Raw genomic sequence first — 18941 nt, forward strand, 5'->3', positions numbered from 1 at the left:
ATTACTCGTTGTCTCGCAGATAATACAGATAATTAGGGCTGTCTTAAATACTTCGAAGCTTCGCTTGAGAATGCCTGTTAGACCTACAGTATTGCTATAACAAAACCAAAAACGTTTTGTATTTGTTTAAGTTTAGATCTGTATTTATTATTTATTATTGTTTTGTCATTATTAGTATTGTTGATGTTGATAGTGTTGTTGGTTGTTGTTGAAAATGTAAAATAATTTTTTTTTAATCAAACAAAACCAAAAACGATTGGTATCTGCAGTGTATCGGCCGCTATGGCTCATAGACGATCGGTGATCGATATCTGTGGCAAAAAACGTGATCGGCTGATAGGCTTAACGTTATCCAAATGCCTGGAGACTGAGACACACAATGTGCATCTATATCTGTCCTTTCTGGTTGGTCCGACACAATCAGAATCATAATCTGTAATGTAGCACAGCAATATTACTTATAATGTTATTTCTCAGCCCTGGAACTCAACCATTTGAGAAAATCTTGTTAATAATTAGACAGCAAAATTTCATCCCGATACGATAATATTGAATTATCGCCCAACCAGTGTTAATTTAGTCAACGAAAATGACTAAATGTGATAGTCAACAAAGATTTTTCCCCCTGACGAAAACTAGACGAGACGTCACGTTAATAGAGATCATGTGACACTAACGTGATGAAATTATTCATGTCGTTGACTAAAAACACAAAATGTAATTTACTAAATAAAATCTTGCTAAACTTCAAAACTGTTTACTTGCTAGCTAACAGGAACTCGTTTGCCGACAGGAAAGTAACAAACATAATTGTCCGTGCGAAACCCTTATCCCCAACACATCGTTCCGTGGGTGAATTATTGTAATGTTCTGGGGTTTTGTGTGTCGCTCTAGTTGTATGGTCTTAGGGCACCATTGTTATGCTGGGGGTGTTGTTTCCCCCCGGGAGATATGAGAGGACGGACCGGATGTTACATTGTTGTTGTGAAGCGCTAGCCTATTAGCAGGTAGCTGTGTTGTGTATGAGAAGGAAATATCAACCTGTAAAACCCCATATTGAGCTGGAAATAAAGCACCATACAGAAAAGGAAACTCTCCTCTTTCTTCCCTACATTACTGCATGACGGATCGCTACATTATGTCGATCCACCACAATAGAACACATTAAATAGCTAACCAGCTAGCACTAACGTTAGCTTTTTTTTAGGGATGTCCGATATTATCGGCCTACCGATATTATCTGCCGATATCGGCATTAAAATGTGATATCGAAAAATATCTGTATCGGTTTTCAAAAAAAATAAATAAATAAAAAAAATAATTACATTTCTATAACCTTTATTTACCCAGGCAAGCAAGTAAGAACAAATTCTGATTTTATTTATTGTCAAAAGTATGCATAATGTTGTGTTAATTCCACAACAAGAGATATGTAATGTTAATTACCTGAAATTATTTAAAAAAAATTGGGGGGGGGGGGCCCTGCATATATCGGTATCGGTTGATATCGGTATCGGAAATTAAGAGTTGGACAATATCGGTATATCGGTAAAAAAGCCAATATCGAGCATCCCTACTTTTTTTGTTTAGAAAAAGCTCACGTCGCGGCTGGGTGGCGCAGCGGACATTGCGCTCGTCACCAACGCAAGAGACACCGGTCTCGAATCCGGCTGTCAGCGTTGCCTCCGGCTTGGGCCGGCCGTCATACTGACTCAATTGGCAGAGTCAGCGGAAGGGGAGACGATGGGTGGTAGTCTGGTCGTTGTAAATAGCGACTCCTACAGGTCGGTCAGGGCGCCTGCACAGCAAAGACAGGAAATGGCGGGGGCAGTGTGAGCCTCCCTCACGTTACACCTCGCCAATGAGAGTCCGCGCTGGCAGGTGAAAAGAAGTGACTGGCTGCCTCCACATGGGACATGTGATGGGCTTCTATCCTCCCTACGACCGACCAGTGGGGGGCACATGCAAGCAACGATCAGGACAGGGGAAAAATTGGGATGGGAGAAAAAAAAATAAAAAAAAAAATCACAGAAGGAGAAAAAGTAGGTCCAAAAAAATGTAATTAAAAGAAATCACACCAACTTATGAGGCTGTAACTGAGTGGCGAAACTAAACAAAAAATACTAAAACTAAAATGCTCAGACCTGTAGTTGACTAAATGAAAAATAGATAAAAGGTGAATAAATATGATAAACGAAAAAGAGCATTCGAGACATGACTAAGACTAAAACTAAAATTAACACTGCGCCCAACCCTGCCCAACTCGGGTGAGCACAGGCAAACATTTTAGACATTGTGAGGAGTCAGAGGCAGAACAGAACAGGAGAAGAAATGCAAAGATGAGACCCTCCACACAGGTACCTTCTCGTTTTTCTCCTCTTCTTTCTCCTTCTCCCTGTCCTTGTCCTCGCTCTTCTCCGAGGGCACCACCACCATGACCAGCTTACGGGCAATCTGTTTGGCCTCTGTGATTTCCTTTTTATGTTCCTCGACGATGGCTGCGTCCAGTGGCATGAGCTGGAAATAGCGAATTTAAAAGACGAGAAAAATAAGACAGTGTTCTGTTGAAATGTAGGTTTATGCAGCCTTAGCAGTTAAATTTGTATTAGTCCTTGTTCAAAGCAGTCTGCCACAGCTTAGAAATGTCAGAAAAGTGTGTTTCACCCAATAACCTGTCATGTCACATCAATGCACCATTTAACATTGAAGGTAAAAAGCACTCCTATTCATCTACTGACCTATACAACCATCTACTGAGCTCTACAACCATCCTACTGAGCTCTACAACCATCCTACTGACCTATACAACCACCTGCTGACCTATACAACCATCCTGCTGACATATACAACCCTCCTGCTGACCTATACAACCATCCTACTGACCTATACAAGCATCCTACAGACCTCTACAACCATCCTACTGAACTCTACAACCATCCTGCTGACCTATGCAACCATCCTACTGACCTATGCAACCATCCTACTGACCTATACAACCATCCTGCTGACCTATACAACCATCCTACAGACCTATACAACCATCATACTGAGCTATACAACCATCCTACAGACCTATACAACCATCCTACAGACCTATACAACCATCCTACTGAGCTATACAACCATCCTACTGAGCTATACAACCATCCTACTGAGCTATACAACCATCCTACAGACCTATACAACCATCCTGCTGACCTATACAACCATCCTACTGAGCTCTACAACCATCCTACTGACCTATACAACCACCTGCTGACCTATACAACCATCCTGCTGACATATACAACCCTCCTGCTGACCTATACAACCATCCTACTGACCTATACAAGCATCCTACAGACTTCTACAACCATCCTACTGAACTCTACAACCATCCTGCTGACCTATGCAACCATCCTACTGACCTATGCAACCATCCTACTGACCTATACAACCATCCTGCTGACCTATACAACCATCCTACAGACCTATACAACCATCCTACTGAGCTATACAACCATCCTACTGAGCTATACAACCATCATACAGACCTATACAACCATCCTACTGAGCTATACAACCATCCTACTGAGCTATACAACCATCCTACAGACCTATACAACCATCCTACTGAGCTATACAACCATCCTACTGAGCTATACAACCATCCTACTGAGCTATACAACCATCCTACAGACCTATACAACCATCCTACTGAGCTATACAACCATCCTGCTGACCTCTACAACCATCCTGCTGACCTATACAACCATCCTACTGAGCTCTACAACCATCCTACTGACCTATACAACCACCTGCTGACCTATACAACCACCTGCTGAGCTATACAACCACCTGCTGACCTATACAACCATCCTGCTGACCTATACAACCATCCTGCTGACCTATACAACCATCCTGCTGCCCTATACAACCATCCTGCTGACCTATACAACCATCCTACTGACCTATACAACCATCCTGCTGACCTATACAACCATCCTGCTGACCTATACAACCATCCTACTGAGCTATACAACCATCCTGCTGACCTATGCAACCATCCTACTGAGCTATACAACCATCCTGCTGACCTATACAACCATCCTGCTGACCTATACAACCATCCTGCTGACCTATACAACCATCCTGCTGACCTATACAACCATCCTACTGAGCTCTTCAACCATCCTACTGAGCTCTACAACCATCCTACTGACCTATACAACCATCCTGCTGACCTATACAACCATCCTGCTGACCTCTACAACCATCCTACTGAGCTCTACAACCATCCTACTGACCTATACAACCATCCTACTGACCTCTACAACCATCCTACTGACCTCTACAACCATCCTACTGACCTATACAACCATCCTACTGACCTATACAACCATCCTACTGACCTATACAACCATCCTGCTGACCTATACAACCATCCTACTGACCTATACAACCATCCTACTGACCTATACAACCATCCTACTGACCTATACAACCATCCTACTGACCTATACAACCATCCTGCTGACCTATACAACCATCCTACTGAGCTATACAACCATCCTACTGAGCTATACAACCACCTACTGAGCTCTACAACCACCTGCTGACCTATACAACCACCTGCTGACCTATACAACCATCCTACTGACCTATGCAACCATCCTGCTGACCTATACAACCATCCTACTGAGCTCTACAACCATCCTACTGAGCTCTACAACCATCCTACTGACCTATGCAACCATCCTACTGAGCTCTACAACCATCCTACTGACCTATGCAACCATCCTACTGACCTATGCAACCATCCTACTGAGCTATACAACCATCCTACTGAGCTATACAACCATCCTACTGAGCTATACAACCATCCTACTGACCTATGCAACCATCCTACTGAGCTCTACAACCATCCTACTGACCTATGCAACCATCCTACTGAGCTATACAACCATCCTACTGAGCTATACAACCATCCTACTGAGCTATACAACCATCCTACTGAGCTCTACAACCACCTGCTGACCTATGCAACCATCCTACTGAGTTATACAACCATCCTGCTGAGCTCTACAACCACCTGCTGACCTATGCAACCATCCTACTCAGCTATACAACCATCCTACTGAGCTATACAACCATCCTACTGACCTATACAACCATCCTGCTGACCTATACAACCATCCTGCTGAGCTCTACAACCACCTGCTGACCTATGCAACCATCCTACTGACCTATGCAACCATCCTACTGACCTATACAACCATCCTACTGACCTATACAACCATCCTACTGACCTATACAACCATCCTACAGAGCTCTACAACCATCCTACTGAGCTCTACAACCATCCTGCTGAGCTCTACAACCATCCTACTGACCTATACAACCATCCTGCTGACCTATACAACCATCCTACTGAGCTCTACAACCATCCTACTGAGCTCTACAACCATCCTACTGAGCTCTACAATCACCTACTGAGCTCTACAACCACCCTACTGAGCTCTACAATCACCTACTGAGCTCTACAACCAAAACTTTACTAAACTACAATCTTATTCATCCTGAACTGAAGAGGCAACACCCCAAATCCATAAATATATTAATTTCTTGAATGGAGCACTATTACCCTTTAACTAACAATAATTCAAGGAATTGTACTGTAAAACTGGGCTACTTGTAATGTAGGCAATATGTCAATTTATTCTGCTGTTGCATTTTCTTTTAATGTAATACTTACATGCACATAGAGGTCTTCCAGCTCTATCAGGTTGTGGTGAAGGAGTGCAGCAGCAATGTGGTAAAGTGACTTGGGCGTTTCCTCGTTGGGCTCCTGTAGGAAACACAAAAAATTATAATTAACCCATTCAGTGCCAACCACGAGTATAGTCGGGTTAACTCGCCATCGCTTCCGTGCCAATTTCTTTTATTAGCGATATCAATTCATTTTCATCCATCCAACCTGATGTTATCGTTGGGAATGGGTCTGAGCTCGCAAAAGGGCAAATACCGCCGCCTATCGTCTCCCGGATGGTATTGCACATCATTGGATTGGATTGGCTGGGTATGTGCATCAGGAAAAAAACTCCGGTCCGGGTTTCCCTTCTCGGGCATGCAGCTGGATACTATTGCAGCTTGGTCGAGTCAGGGGGGCAGCTTGGATTATGCGTTTTGGACTATAACGTTGGATCAATGGACGCAATCGATATTTGGAATGGCGATCAGGAATTTGATAAATCTTTTTGCATGACATCAGATGTGAGGTAAGGCCTTTATGTTACGAATCTTGGGGTAATCAGATGTTCCTATCACCACCATCGGAGCGTGTGTGTGTGAGGTTCGCGCCGACCAAAGTACGGAGAAGCGATTTTTCAGACCCTTCTTCTCTTCGTGCATGAGGACACATATACTATCGATAATCTAGCATTTATTTGAAAACTATTCATAAATCAAGCGACAAATGGCACGCTTTCTAAGGAAATACATTTAAGCTCGATTTGCTGGAGTTTATTGAGATGAGACAGAACGCCCTAGAAATATATTGATATTCATCACGGTATAAAATGGAAATGTATGTATGAAAGAATTATCCGTTTCATGCATGTTGACTGGAAGCAACTCATTGACGATCACAGTGTTATTTAGATCTATTGCTATTATATTTGATATGTTTTATGCACTCGCAAATAAATCCTATTCTCCATTGGATAAAGCGTTGACACGGAAAGGGCCATCGGCAGAGGGCGCTGTTGGCCCGGAATGAGTTAATGCATTGACTCTCAACAACAATGACACAATCATTCAACTCAGGGCAGGAGACCAACTTAGCTTGCGGGGCGTTTTTGCCAACGTGAGCTTATTTAAAGAGGACATTTTACAAAGAGAATTATGACACTTTTGGTATACATATAATTCATATTTTGGACAGTAACACTATACAATTACTGTATAAATGTTTTAAATAGTACAAAAACTCTATAGTAAGTTACATTTCTTGCTATGGGTCTCAACAATGCAATAAATACACATTACACAGTATAATATTCATATTGTGGAACATTTTTAAAGATAAAACCATACCCGTGTACCCATCCAGTAGAAATGATATGGGTCAATGTATACCATAGCACAAATGTCTACCCGTGTATCATTTCTAATGGTATATGGCCCACCTATATTGATGTCATAGCAGACCAGGGACCACCACAACCCACATCTACCATTCATAAGGCAATAACATTTTGCACTTCAGGGGGATTCATTTTAGCCCCAATCGCCTGTTGAACATTCGACCCTGGAGCAAGCGCAACATAAAGATTTAGTCTAAACTCTCTCTCACAACGAAAGTGAAGATTTCAATATTAGCGTTATTATCATTAACGTTAGTCATTCTGACTGCACTTTTATCATTCCGGCTGTCCAGTAAGAACAGGAGAAATTAGGGATGGGCACAAGTAATGTTTTCCCAGATCAAGTACTCACATGAAGCAGTGTTTGAATAATTGTTTAGGGAATGCATCTTAAAGTGTATGCCAGCAGCAATTTCCGATTTCTACTCGATCAAGCTCATTCTCACCTGGTAGAATTTGAATTTGAAGCCCAGGATGTGGCAAAGAGTGAGCGGCTCACACATGTAAGACTTGATGAGGGGGAGAAAGAACTCATCATGGTCGGATCGACCCTCGTACACCTCCAGGATGATGTCCAGGACGCGATTAGGATCCAGGTTGAAGCATCCTGCGCGAGGAGGAGGTGGAAGACAGATGAGAAAAATAAACTAAATATAATAAATCCAATGGATTTAATCCCACATTAGATTTATTGCTATTGATAGAGAATTTAGTTTAAATTGAAATTTAATTGAAATTAAATGTATTTATTAAAATAGTCTTTTCAGAGCACATTCTGACACATTCATAAGATCACAAGACAATGCATGACAAAATAAAACCAAGATAAAAGGCCATCAATCTAAAGTAACAGATAATTTTGTTTCATACCTATCAGGGACTTGATGCTCTCCAACACAACGCGGCTGGTGATGTTGCCCGATAGGTCCTGACCCAACTCCGTGATGAGCTTGGCATAACCCTCATTCTCCTCCCTTAGCAAGTTAAACTTCTGTTGCTTGTAACTGACAGGAAACAGGGAAATAATCATACATCTAGGCATCACTTAACATTGAGGAACGCTAGACAGACTTTTAAACCATGAACAACAATTGAACACTACACCGAAAAGGTTGAGTCAGCAGGAAGTTTAAAAAATGCTATGCAAACCGCTCCACAAGCACCAGCTAGCAAACAGACTACCAACCAATTATTAGCCAGTCTGCTACCATGAAAAACCCTGGTCAAAGTAGCACATGCTATTGCACCATAGGGCTGGTGAAAGATGGCTGGTTCCAGAGGGCAAGTGAGAGCACATTAAATGAAAAGAAAAAAGGTAAATGGTGCATTTATATAGCGCTTTTATCCAAAGAGCTTTACAATTTGTACCTCACATTTTACCCAGTCACTCACACACTGATGCAACCATGCAAGGTGCCAACCTCAGAGATTAAAGCAAACAAAAAATCTCCTGACTGAACTTTTCAGGCCAAGTCATATTCTTATTTTAACCTCCACTGTATATATTTTTAATAGCGTTAGTGTTTAAGGAAACTAGATTATTTTGAAAAAAATTCTATTGCCAGTTTGCTTTTATGTAATATCAATGCTGTTTTCAATTCATTAAATAAAACAGATTTTTTTGCAAGGGTTGACTCTGACTTTGTCATACAAATCTACATACTGTAACTTTTCAGTGCACGTTTTTATTTACATTGTGACAACTGAACAAGCTTATGACTTGAACAAGGAACTAAACAAGGGAAACAGTGCTTTAATAATACATAATGCAATTTTACAAACAAAAAAAGTGCAGCTTACATACAGAAAACTCCTAATTCTGGGTTTTATGCACACATAACATAAAATATAGATTTCAAATGTATGTGTCTTGTACTTAATCCACAAGTCTTCTGCATCCAGAGGTTCCTCTAGTCTTTGGACTATAGACCACTGTGTTGTAGCGTCTACTGTCCTGACTGTGACTAGAGACCACTGTGTTGTAGAGCTTACTGTCCTGACTGACTATAGACCACTGTGTTGTAGAGCCTACTGTCCTGACTGACTATAGACCACTGTGTTGTAGCCTACTGTCCTGACTGACTATAGACCAATGTGTTGTAGAGCATACTGTCCTGACTGACTAGCTTCTGATTGATGGCGAGCTAGCACCCTTTTCCCATTACTGCCATACTGTCATTTCCTGTGGCATACGTTGCAAAAACACACACCTGGCTCTTTTAGTTTTTTGCACCATGAACTAAAAAGGCTTGTTATCATACCCCGTTTCATAGAGCCAAGTCCATCTCCATTTATTTCTAACGCTTTTATCTACCTCCGACACATCGGAGCCTTCTTTTAGTATGCGCATTGCGTGCATCCATGCTTATAGCATTACTAGCTCAACGGTAATCAAGTTTCCGTGCTCATGTGGGCTTCGATGAGTATCGGAGGTAGATGAGCGTGAGAAATACGTTTTGTTTGGTTTGGGGTTTGTCCGCTAAAGTAGGCCTAATGCAGGATTTGTGCACATGTGTTTTCTGACATAGCCTAATGATGTGAATGCGTTTCTGATACTGGATCTACCTGCCTGTTCATGTCTATGTATGCTGAAGGTCGATCAATAGGTTGAATGTAGCGTATATCAGCCTATGATTTATGGTAAAGTCAATTCCGCGGGGGTGCGTCATGTAAAAAACATCTCCTGAATGAACTTTATTTTTCAGGCAAAGTCATATTCGTATTTTAACCTCCACTATATTTTTATTTAATAGCGTTAGCTAAAAGGAAAAGACAACCCATATCAGGGTCTGACAGCACTACAATTACATTTTCATATCATAACAACAGGCTGAGAGCCGTTGCGCTGCCGCTAACCCTTCAATAAGCTTTGTGGTCCGGGCATAAATGTGTCGATAAATCCATTTAGTTAGATCCAACACTGTCTGAAAGTATCTTGCAATTATTATACATTTCCGACGACAAACTATTAGCGTAATCCTGTCTCTCGAGTCGCTGCGTGGCCTGCGTCCATTATTGTTAGTCAATATCAGTCCGCACACCCAAACACCAATGACTCTGCTTGGCGCGGCAGAAAAAAAATGCCGTTTCCTCATGTTTGAAGCCACTGATATCCTTGAAATAAGAAATATAAAAGAAAATTTGGCCCACATTAGGGCTGCAACAACTAATCCATTATAAAAATAGTTGCCAACAATATATATAAGAAAGGATAATAAAAAAAAAAAAAATATATATATATATATATATATATATATATATATATACCGTATATATATATTTTTTTACTTATCTTTTCTCCCCTTCTTTTTCCGTTTTTCTCCCCTCCCAATGTTAGTCGTTATGCCAATTCCCAATCCCCTTCCTGGTTGTTGCATACTCTACCCCCTACCGTCGTTCTGGGAGGGCGGAGACTATCGCATGCTTCCTCCGACACATGTGTACCCAGCCCACCACTTCTTTTCACCTGGCAGCGCGGACTCTAACTACGAGAGTGTAACGTGTGGAAGGTCACACTACCTCTCCTAGATCCTTCCCTTGCTGTGCAGGCGCCCCGACCGAACTGTAGGAGTCGCTGTTTACAACTACCAAGACCCACCCTCGCCGGGTTTCCCACCTGCTAACACAGCCAATTGTGTTAGTATGGACGGTCGGCCAACCTGGAAGCAGCACAGCTGGATTCGATCCCACTGTCTGTGGTGGTAGGCAGACGCTTAGTCCGCTTCACTACCCGGCCGCCCTGCCAACAATTTTTATAATGGATTAGTTGGGTCCATGTTATGAAGCATGGCATGTTGAAGCCATTTGATATAGTAGGGCGATCCCACTGTCTCTGTGGTGGTAGGCAGCGCTTAGTCCTCTGCACTACCCGGCCGGACTGCCAACAATTTTTATAATGGATTAGTTGGGTCCATGTTATGATGCATGGCATGTTGAAGCCATTTGATATAGTAGGGCTGTCACGATGCGTCGCCCTAGTCGACGTTGAAATGTTGTCGATTTGCATATTCATGATCGACAAATCGTATTGTTAATTGTATGTGCCTTTTGCGGTGGAAATGGCAGACGTTAACATGCGCTACGTGTAATCTAACTAATGCGCAGTGAATCACGTTCAAAATATAAATCACTTCTCTTAAACCACTATTTGTGAATCTGCCTAGAGCCAGGACTCAACAGTCACAGTGCACGTTTCGCTCACATTTGATAACTTCCGTGTCTCACTCCAGCTGGAAGGGAGGGGCTGAGCCTGATACGGCCACCGTACATTTAAGAAGCTATGGCAGCTCTTCACCCTGCGTTCTACAGCCTGTGATAACTCCTATGCGAGTCGCGCTGTTTTCATGTAAACTCTGTAAGCAACAGGTCCAATAAATGTGCCCAACATGCTTTATATCCTCGCCATTCCTGTATGCCCGTCGCGGTTAAAAACCTTAACTAACTTTAGCTGCTAACTAAGCTAGCTCACAGGCACAGGATAAATCAGTTTCATGGAGTTCTAATACTGAGGAAAGGGGGGGGGGGGGAGGGCTCTCTCTCACTCTGTACATTCAATGATGATGATCAATGAAGTAGCCAAAAGTAACACTATAAAAACTAACTTGATAGTGAAACTATTTCACTTCATTAGCGAAAATATTTTAAAATCATTAAGTCTGCTATAAGCTTCTCCCTCTCTTGTGTGTGTGCATACAATTACTATAGGCTACCGCTACTCTTTGACATGGAGTAGGCTAATTAGTTTCAACAATCCTGATTCCTGAGCCTATTTTATTCCAAAGGAAGATAGATTTAAATATGTATATAGCCTAAATATAAAAAATACATTTTAATCGTATCTCCTGTGCTGGCACAAGCACTACCATAGTGTGGAGTGGAGAGATAACACACAATACAGAATAATTAATGGTAATATACTAAAAAGCTATTTATGGCTGGTAAAAATCTCTGGCTGGTAGTTTTTTTTATCTAAAGCAAAAAAGGATGAGGAATCAACATTTTTTAAATATTCAATTGCAAATATAAATAAATTGTTTAGAGTCTTTCAAACTGAAGACTTGAACAGGTTTTTTTGTTTAGAAAACAAATGTAAAAATTAGTGCAGTCAATAGATAAAAAAAAAAAAAAAAAACGAACTAATTAATCTCACAATTTTCTGTAATTAATCTAGATGAATCTAGATTAAAAATCGCATTTTTCTACTTAAAGGCCAAATGTCAAGTTAGACCGCGCTCTCAAGATTCTACACTGGGTGCTGAAATCCCATTAAGTATTATAAAAAAAAAATAAGCAGTGAAGCTAGACCAGCACTCTCGGGTTCAAGTATTTAATGGCAGCCTGAAACAAACAAACAAACAAGCTATAACACTGAAGAAGGAATATGTAATTCCGAAACATGTTTGTTTCAGGCTGCCATTAAATACTTGAACCTGAGAGTGCTGGTCTAGCTTCACTGCTTCTTTTTTTTATAATCTACTTAAAGGCCAACTTGCAGGTTGTATTTTTGTTCAATAAACAATGTGACTAGGGCAACGGTGACTTTCATGAAGAGGGGAAAAAGAATTATCGAAATTGACCCAGTTTTAGCGTTTGTATCAAACATTTTGTCGACCAAACTACAACCTCCACGCACATGCATATTTGAATCCATGGTTCATAACGTGCATGTGTCATCTTAATGATGACGTCACATCAGGTGCAGGGCCGCGAGGGGCCTGAGAGTCACAGGCAGGTAGTGGCAGGAAGCAGAGAGCCTTGCTACTACTAGCCGAGGAGTGAATGAATGAAAATGTATCCGTTTCACCTAACACTATTGCTCCGTGATCATAGCCATTCATCTCTAAAGCTAACCACTATTTGTAAACGCCACAACCACGTTACCATATTTGTAATAATGTAAATCATTGTGTCGTTGTACATTGTGTATATAACGTTAGTAGCTAAGTTAGCTAGCTTGGTAGCCAGCATTCTCGAAACTCTTAACATGCCTCGATTTAAAATGGTTCTCTCCTCTTTGTATACCTTTGTCCTCACAAGTATTCTGCCAGGGAACTTATGGAAATGACAGCAGTAGTAGTTATAAGGTGTTTGAGCTTGTAACGTTAACGTTAGTTAGCTATCGTGGTAGCCCCTTTCGTGACTGATGCACCGAGTGCTATCCGAGGGGCTACTATCGTATCAACATGCCGTGATGTGTAGCTTGCTAGCCGGCATGATGCGTGTGCAGTGCTTTGCCCCACAGGTCTGAGAAGAGGACCTGCACATTTTACTCATTCCCAAAACTTTTACATGCCCCGATTTAAAATGGTTCACGACAGTAGCCATAATGCTAACGTTAGCGGGGTAACGTTAGCCAGAGCCATATAGCCAGTAGTACTATGACCCGGACGGGGATCAGGCATAAGTTGCCTGGAGTGACGTCATGGCCCTGCTAGCGTCTGATAAGCTTTTTCATTTGCTCCGTACATGTTATTCGTGCATGGACCTTTTTAACCCTTTCTGAGTGGGATTTCCGGCTTCAAATGGAAATAAATAAATAATGAAATTAGATACCAATGATGTAAACTACCCATAATTGAAGAGTAGGGTTTAATCTGCAAGTTGGCCTTTAAGACATTTAAGATATTTACATTTTTACAATTTGCAAGTTGTTTGAAAGAGCATTGTACAAGATGAATAAACTGTAGTTTTTTGCAAAGAATTTCGCTTTTTTTCCACTTCTTCTCTGATTACCGGTAATCAAAGTAATTAATTAAAGTAATAATCAACAGATTAATGGATTATCAAAATAGTTCTTAGTTGCATCCCTATGTCACATCGTTTCTCTCTTGCTATATGTGGATGGCTCGCGACAAGAGTTGACTTACAACAGTTTGGTCTTTATTTTTACAATCTTCTGGTTGAACTGGTGGGCTTGCTTTATAAGTCCCAGTGACTCAAGGGTTTCTGGGTCCAGCCTCTCTTTCAGAATGGAGTCTGGAACACAGAACTACAGCAGTAGAGAGACAATTAGGTATTTATTAAAGATCAGTACAGCAGAATCAATCACATAAATACAAATAAAAGTCTACAACGGAGGCCAGAAACATCAGTCAAACTCTTCTACTAATCAAAGTGCAGTTAACTGAATATTTCTATTTATGTGTGAAAGGCAAATAGAGCATCATAATATTTTAGGCTTACATAGGGATGGGTGGTATAATGGTTGAAGTGGTATATAGAAATCTGTGCCAAGGTAGAGATTTTACTCTACAGGATGTACCAGTAGAAGGCTACTTTTAGGCTCATTGAATGTAAATGGTTTGGGGTTAAAAGGTTGGACGTTGAGCAGAAAACTATTATCTGCAAGCAATGTCAAGCAAAATATGTTGCCAGATGCGCGCAGACACAAGAATCGCTATCCGTATGACAAAAAAACAAGCAGTGGAAGGACATTACAAATTCAATAAAGGAGTACCTATGCAAGGACATGGTGCCTATACAAACAGTTGAGCGAACAGAGTTTACTTGCATTTGCAAATAAAATAGATGTGTGCGAAACAGAAATAATGTTTAGGAGCTCATGTGCGCATAAAGAGTTCAAAGACAAGTTCAATGACCAATAACACTTTAGTTCAATGTCAATTGACACTAAACACTAATGGAAGAGCCCAGTAAATTAAAAATATATATTATACAGTATATACCGTGATATCAATTCTAGGACACCCCTAGACTTAGTTGAAAACGGAATACAAAAAGGTTCTATTTGGATTGCATAATACAGTTATACATTTCATTAGAAACATTTAGCTGTTAATCAAGGCTAATCTTACCAAACACGCTCCAACCAACTGGGTGTAATGGTCACGTTTGTTTTTTTCTTCCAATGCGCCCGTCTCTATATCTGCGTCGAGGGTTACAAAAAATGTATTATTCACCACAATGACAATATCTAAATTTTGTTGACTTGGTGACTCAGAAGCAGTGTAGGTCAAGTTACCTAAAATATGTACTTTTCCATTTTACTCTAAGAACAAAATCATTTTTAAATACTTTTTGAAAAAGAGAAAGTAATGTGTTACTTTTTCCAATTCCAAGTTGAATTGAATGAAGTCTTTAACCTCTTAAGCCTGGAGGCCTATTTTCTGAAAATCCACCTAAAATACATACCTAAGTAAATGGAATATTGCTCCACTTCTACAAGATCCATTTGCATGTTCTTGGTATCTAGGGACATCTATGGACCTCAGTGAATGTATTCCCAGTGTCAGAAATATTGTGTCTATTACTAGGCTTGCTTAAATTGTGATGAAACAAAGGAGAATATGAATTATGATTTTTCTTTGCATCTTTGACAGTGAATAACACCATGCTAAAAATTACCAGACATGAAAGACTGCCACTGATCTCGTTCAGTACCTTCTTGAGATCAGTGTACAATAAATCTAAGGAAATGAATAAAGGGAAGATGAAAACAGAAGGTTTTGTAGATACAGTACTGAATTCTCCCATCCGGACCGAGTTCAATTTGGATTTAGTATCACCAGGCGTGCATAAGAACAGATACAGTAGATTTCATTATCTGTTCTTATGCACGCCTGGTGATACTAAATTCAAATTGAACTCTGGCATTTGAAAGATAAGATTTGGCACAATCCATAAATGTGCAAATTGGCTATAATAAGGTAATTTGTAAGCCTGCTATTCTATATTCTATAATAATATTTCAAATTGCATTGGTTTCTTATTCTGGCCAGAGTGACGCCATTTTGAAACCGATTCAAATCTGATTGTTGCTAAATGCTCAAAATAGTGGAGACAAATTAACTGTGCTCCAATATATGCCAATAACGTTCAGTTTTGTGGTATATTATCCCGAGTAATAAGGGATATTAAAAAAGATTCATACGGAACCCATTTGCTTTTTTTTACCTAGAGGCCTCTGGGAAGTGTATTTCTGAATGTCCTCTTCAAAATGGCAGCAAAAAAACTACAATTACCGATGGTCAAATTTAAAAAAATTGCGGACTTTCGCAATCAAAACAGAAAAACTCAAATCTATCTAATAACACTTTTAGTCTAGATGGAAACATAGGTCCACCTGCATGGTCTGGATTTTTTTTCGCCGCATGTTTTTTCTTAATCCTTGAAGTGTCTATTTTAAGATTTTAACAGGTAACCGGTTGAAATAATGTCCCATGGGGTTTATTTTTAACCCTTTATTACACCTATCCTGAACGAAAACCTGAAAGAAAAAAAGAACAGCATAACTTTTGAAGTTAACAGAGACAAATAAAAACATTTCCCCAAACAATATTGACCCAAGGAATTCAGTAAAATTGTTATTTCTAAGATCTTAACACATCTTGATTCTATTTCAGGACAAGAAAATGCTAAAAAATCTGGAAATGTTTAGATCACATCTCTATTTTCCCACTTTACTCAAATGTAGTCCATCAGATGAGATCAATTTGAGGTTAATATTTGAAATACAATATTAATAAAGATTGTACCATGGTGTTATGCCCTAAATATTGTAGATTGTGTAAACAAGGCCAAAAGTGGAAGACTAATGTGAAAAGACTAATTCGTCCTACATAGGACAAATTAACACATTTTCCTATACAATTTGAAATCCAGTGAAATATGTTTTGTTAAGGTTCAAACAAAGTACTATTACAGTAAATCTTCTCTGTTGGCACAACATTAAAACCTAAACTACCGTAATTCCTCTAATAGTAACCCTGGCTTGTATTTGTTTCAACTGTAGCGGATACCAGGCTTGTATTAGGAGGAGACATGGATAAGAGAGAGGCCTATATTTCTAATTTTCAAACAGATCATAATGAATAAATCAACAATTTGTGTCAGTTTGAACCCAGTAAAATGGACTGGGGTAATTTATTGAAACCAAGCAAGTACTGTATGAAATACGGTAGTAAACAGTGCAATTACAGGTGGTCAAAAAAAGTTAAATAAAGTAAAATAGTGCAATCACAATACTGGTATAATAATAATAATAACTTCGTTTTATACAATTCTGAGGTAGGCTTACTCTCTTGGTAAACATTAACACCATACCATTATATGGTATTTACTGCACAGCCAGGCCAGCATATAACTCTAATATACATGAAACCCGGCTTGTATTAGGAGGCCGGCTTATAATTGCTTAGCTCAACAGTGCACCCGGTCATTAATAGAGACCCGGTTTTTAATTGAATACCGGTTACTATTAGAGGAATTACGGTACTAATCATCATGATCATCGAGATTGTCAAAGTCTCTCTCCAATCTCCATCCTCACACTCACTCCATCCTCCTCATCCACGTTACGTTTTGCATAATCTGCCTCCTTAAGAGCTTCTTGCTCTTCTGACTCCGCTTTCTGGGCCAGTACCTCAACAAGAGAAGGAGGCAGGATGGGTCCAATCGTCCAGACACCCCCTCATCCATCATCTTCTCCCCAGCCCATATCTAGGGTTTGGGCATCTCAAATATTGGCTGGTCCCACATGTACAGCAAGTCAACTTCAGAGTTGCCTGCTACAAAAGAGCAGACCAGCCAATATTTGAGATGCCCAAACCCTATGATCAGGATATGGGCTGGGAGAAGATGGATGAGGGGGTGTTAGAGCCTGTCTGAACGATTGGACCCATCCTCCCTCCTTCTCTTGTTGAGGTACTGGCCCAGAAAGCGGAGTCAGAAGAGCAAGAAGCTCTTAACACATTCAGCGCCGGAGCTATATGACTATATGATTCTTAATAGGACTAGTTGTTAAAGATCCCTAAATATTCAGCACAACAATTGAATGAGGTTGGAGTGGGGTGGAATTTGGCAATGATCACGTGATGATCACCAGTACGACACATCTTCAGTTGTGTTCCCCGACCTCATTGGGTGTTTCGGCCATTTATCACAATACACCCTCTGCCGAGGTTGGCCCACCACCTGGCCTGGGTGTGTGTCGCACAGTGGCACCACGTGTTCATTTAGCAGCCCATGATGAGTCTCTACGTTTCAGCCACAACCAGTGACTGCTCCGTTCTGCTGCAGTGGCAAGTTCTTTGATTGCCTTTCGTTGGGCCCGTCCTCTGATCCCTACTTCCTTCAGGAGCCTTGTGGTGGAACTGGCTACAAAGCCTCTGCAGCCCACCTCCACTGGCCACACCTTCACGTTCCAGCCCCGCCCCTCTGCTTCAGCTGCTAAGTTGGCATATCGCAGCCTCTTCCTTTCAAATGCCTCATCGATGGCTTCCTCCCATGGGACAGTCAGCTCAACGATGAAGACACGCCGGCAAGATTTGGACCAGAGGACCAGGTCTGGGCGCAGGTTGGTCGCTGCAATTTCAGATGGGAAGGTAAGCCTCTGGCTGAGGTCTACCCGCATTTCCCAATCCCGGGCTGCGTTCAGTGGGCCTGAGTTCGGAGGTGACGGCTTGGTCCGCCGTTTCTCCCCTTCCCGGATGAAGGTTGTTTTCCGTGGGAAGGTAGTTTGGGCATTTAGAGGCATGGCGTTGGTGGTTACTCTTGTTCTCAAGTTCGGCAGCCAAGCACTTCAGTACCTGGTTATGGCGCCAGGTGTATCTTCCTTGAGTTAGACTGGTCTTGCAACCCACTAAGATGCGTTTGAGGGTTGCTGGGGCTGCACACTGGAGACAGGCTGGGTCCTCTCCATACCAGAGATGTAGGTTGGTTGGTGAGGGCAGGACATCATATGTGGCTCTGATGATGAAGCTTAGCCTATTAGACTCCATGCTCCACAGTTCGTTCCACGTGATTTTCCTCCTCTCCACGCCCTCCCACTTCATCCACCGGCCTTGCTGGGCTTGAGAG

At 41.1% G+C, this 18941-nt stretch overlaps 1 protein-coding gene across 2 annotated transcripts in view; it reads right to left on the reverse strand.

Annotated features, from left to right (window-relative positions):
* thoc2 (THO complex 2) overlaps positions 1 to 18941 on the reverse strand; it is a 172565-nt gene that overhangs the window by 98754 nt on the left and 54870 nt on the right. For both annotated transcript variants that reach the window (XM_084320913.1, XM_084320914.1), the window contains exons 5-10: positions 14939 to 15009; positions 13991 to 14112; positions 7995 to 8128; positions 7571 to 7731; positions 5735 to 5827; positions 2362 to 2517 (exon numbers count right to left, since the gene is read on the reverse strand). In XM_084320913.1, coding sequence (XP_084177039.1) covers positions 2362 to 2517; positions 5735 to 5827; positions 7571 to 7731; positions 7995 to 8128; positions 13991 to 14112; positions 14939 to 15009 — 737 coding nt within the window. The remainder of the gene's footprint in view (positions 1 to 2361; positions 2518 to 5734; positions 5828 to 7570; positions 7732 to 7994; positions 8129 to 13990; positions 14113 to 14938; positions 15010 to 18941) is intronic.

The sequence above is a fragment of the Notolepis coatsorum genome (assembly GCF_963971535.1).
Source record: "Notolepis coatsorum genome assembly, chromosome: 8".
Lineage (NCBI taxonomy): Eukaryota > Metazoa > Chordata > Actinopteri > Aulopiformes > Paralepididae > Notolepis > Notolepis coatsorum.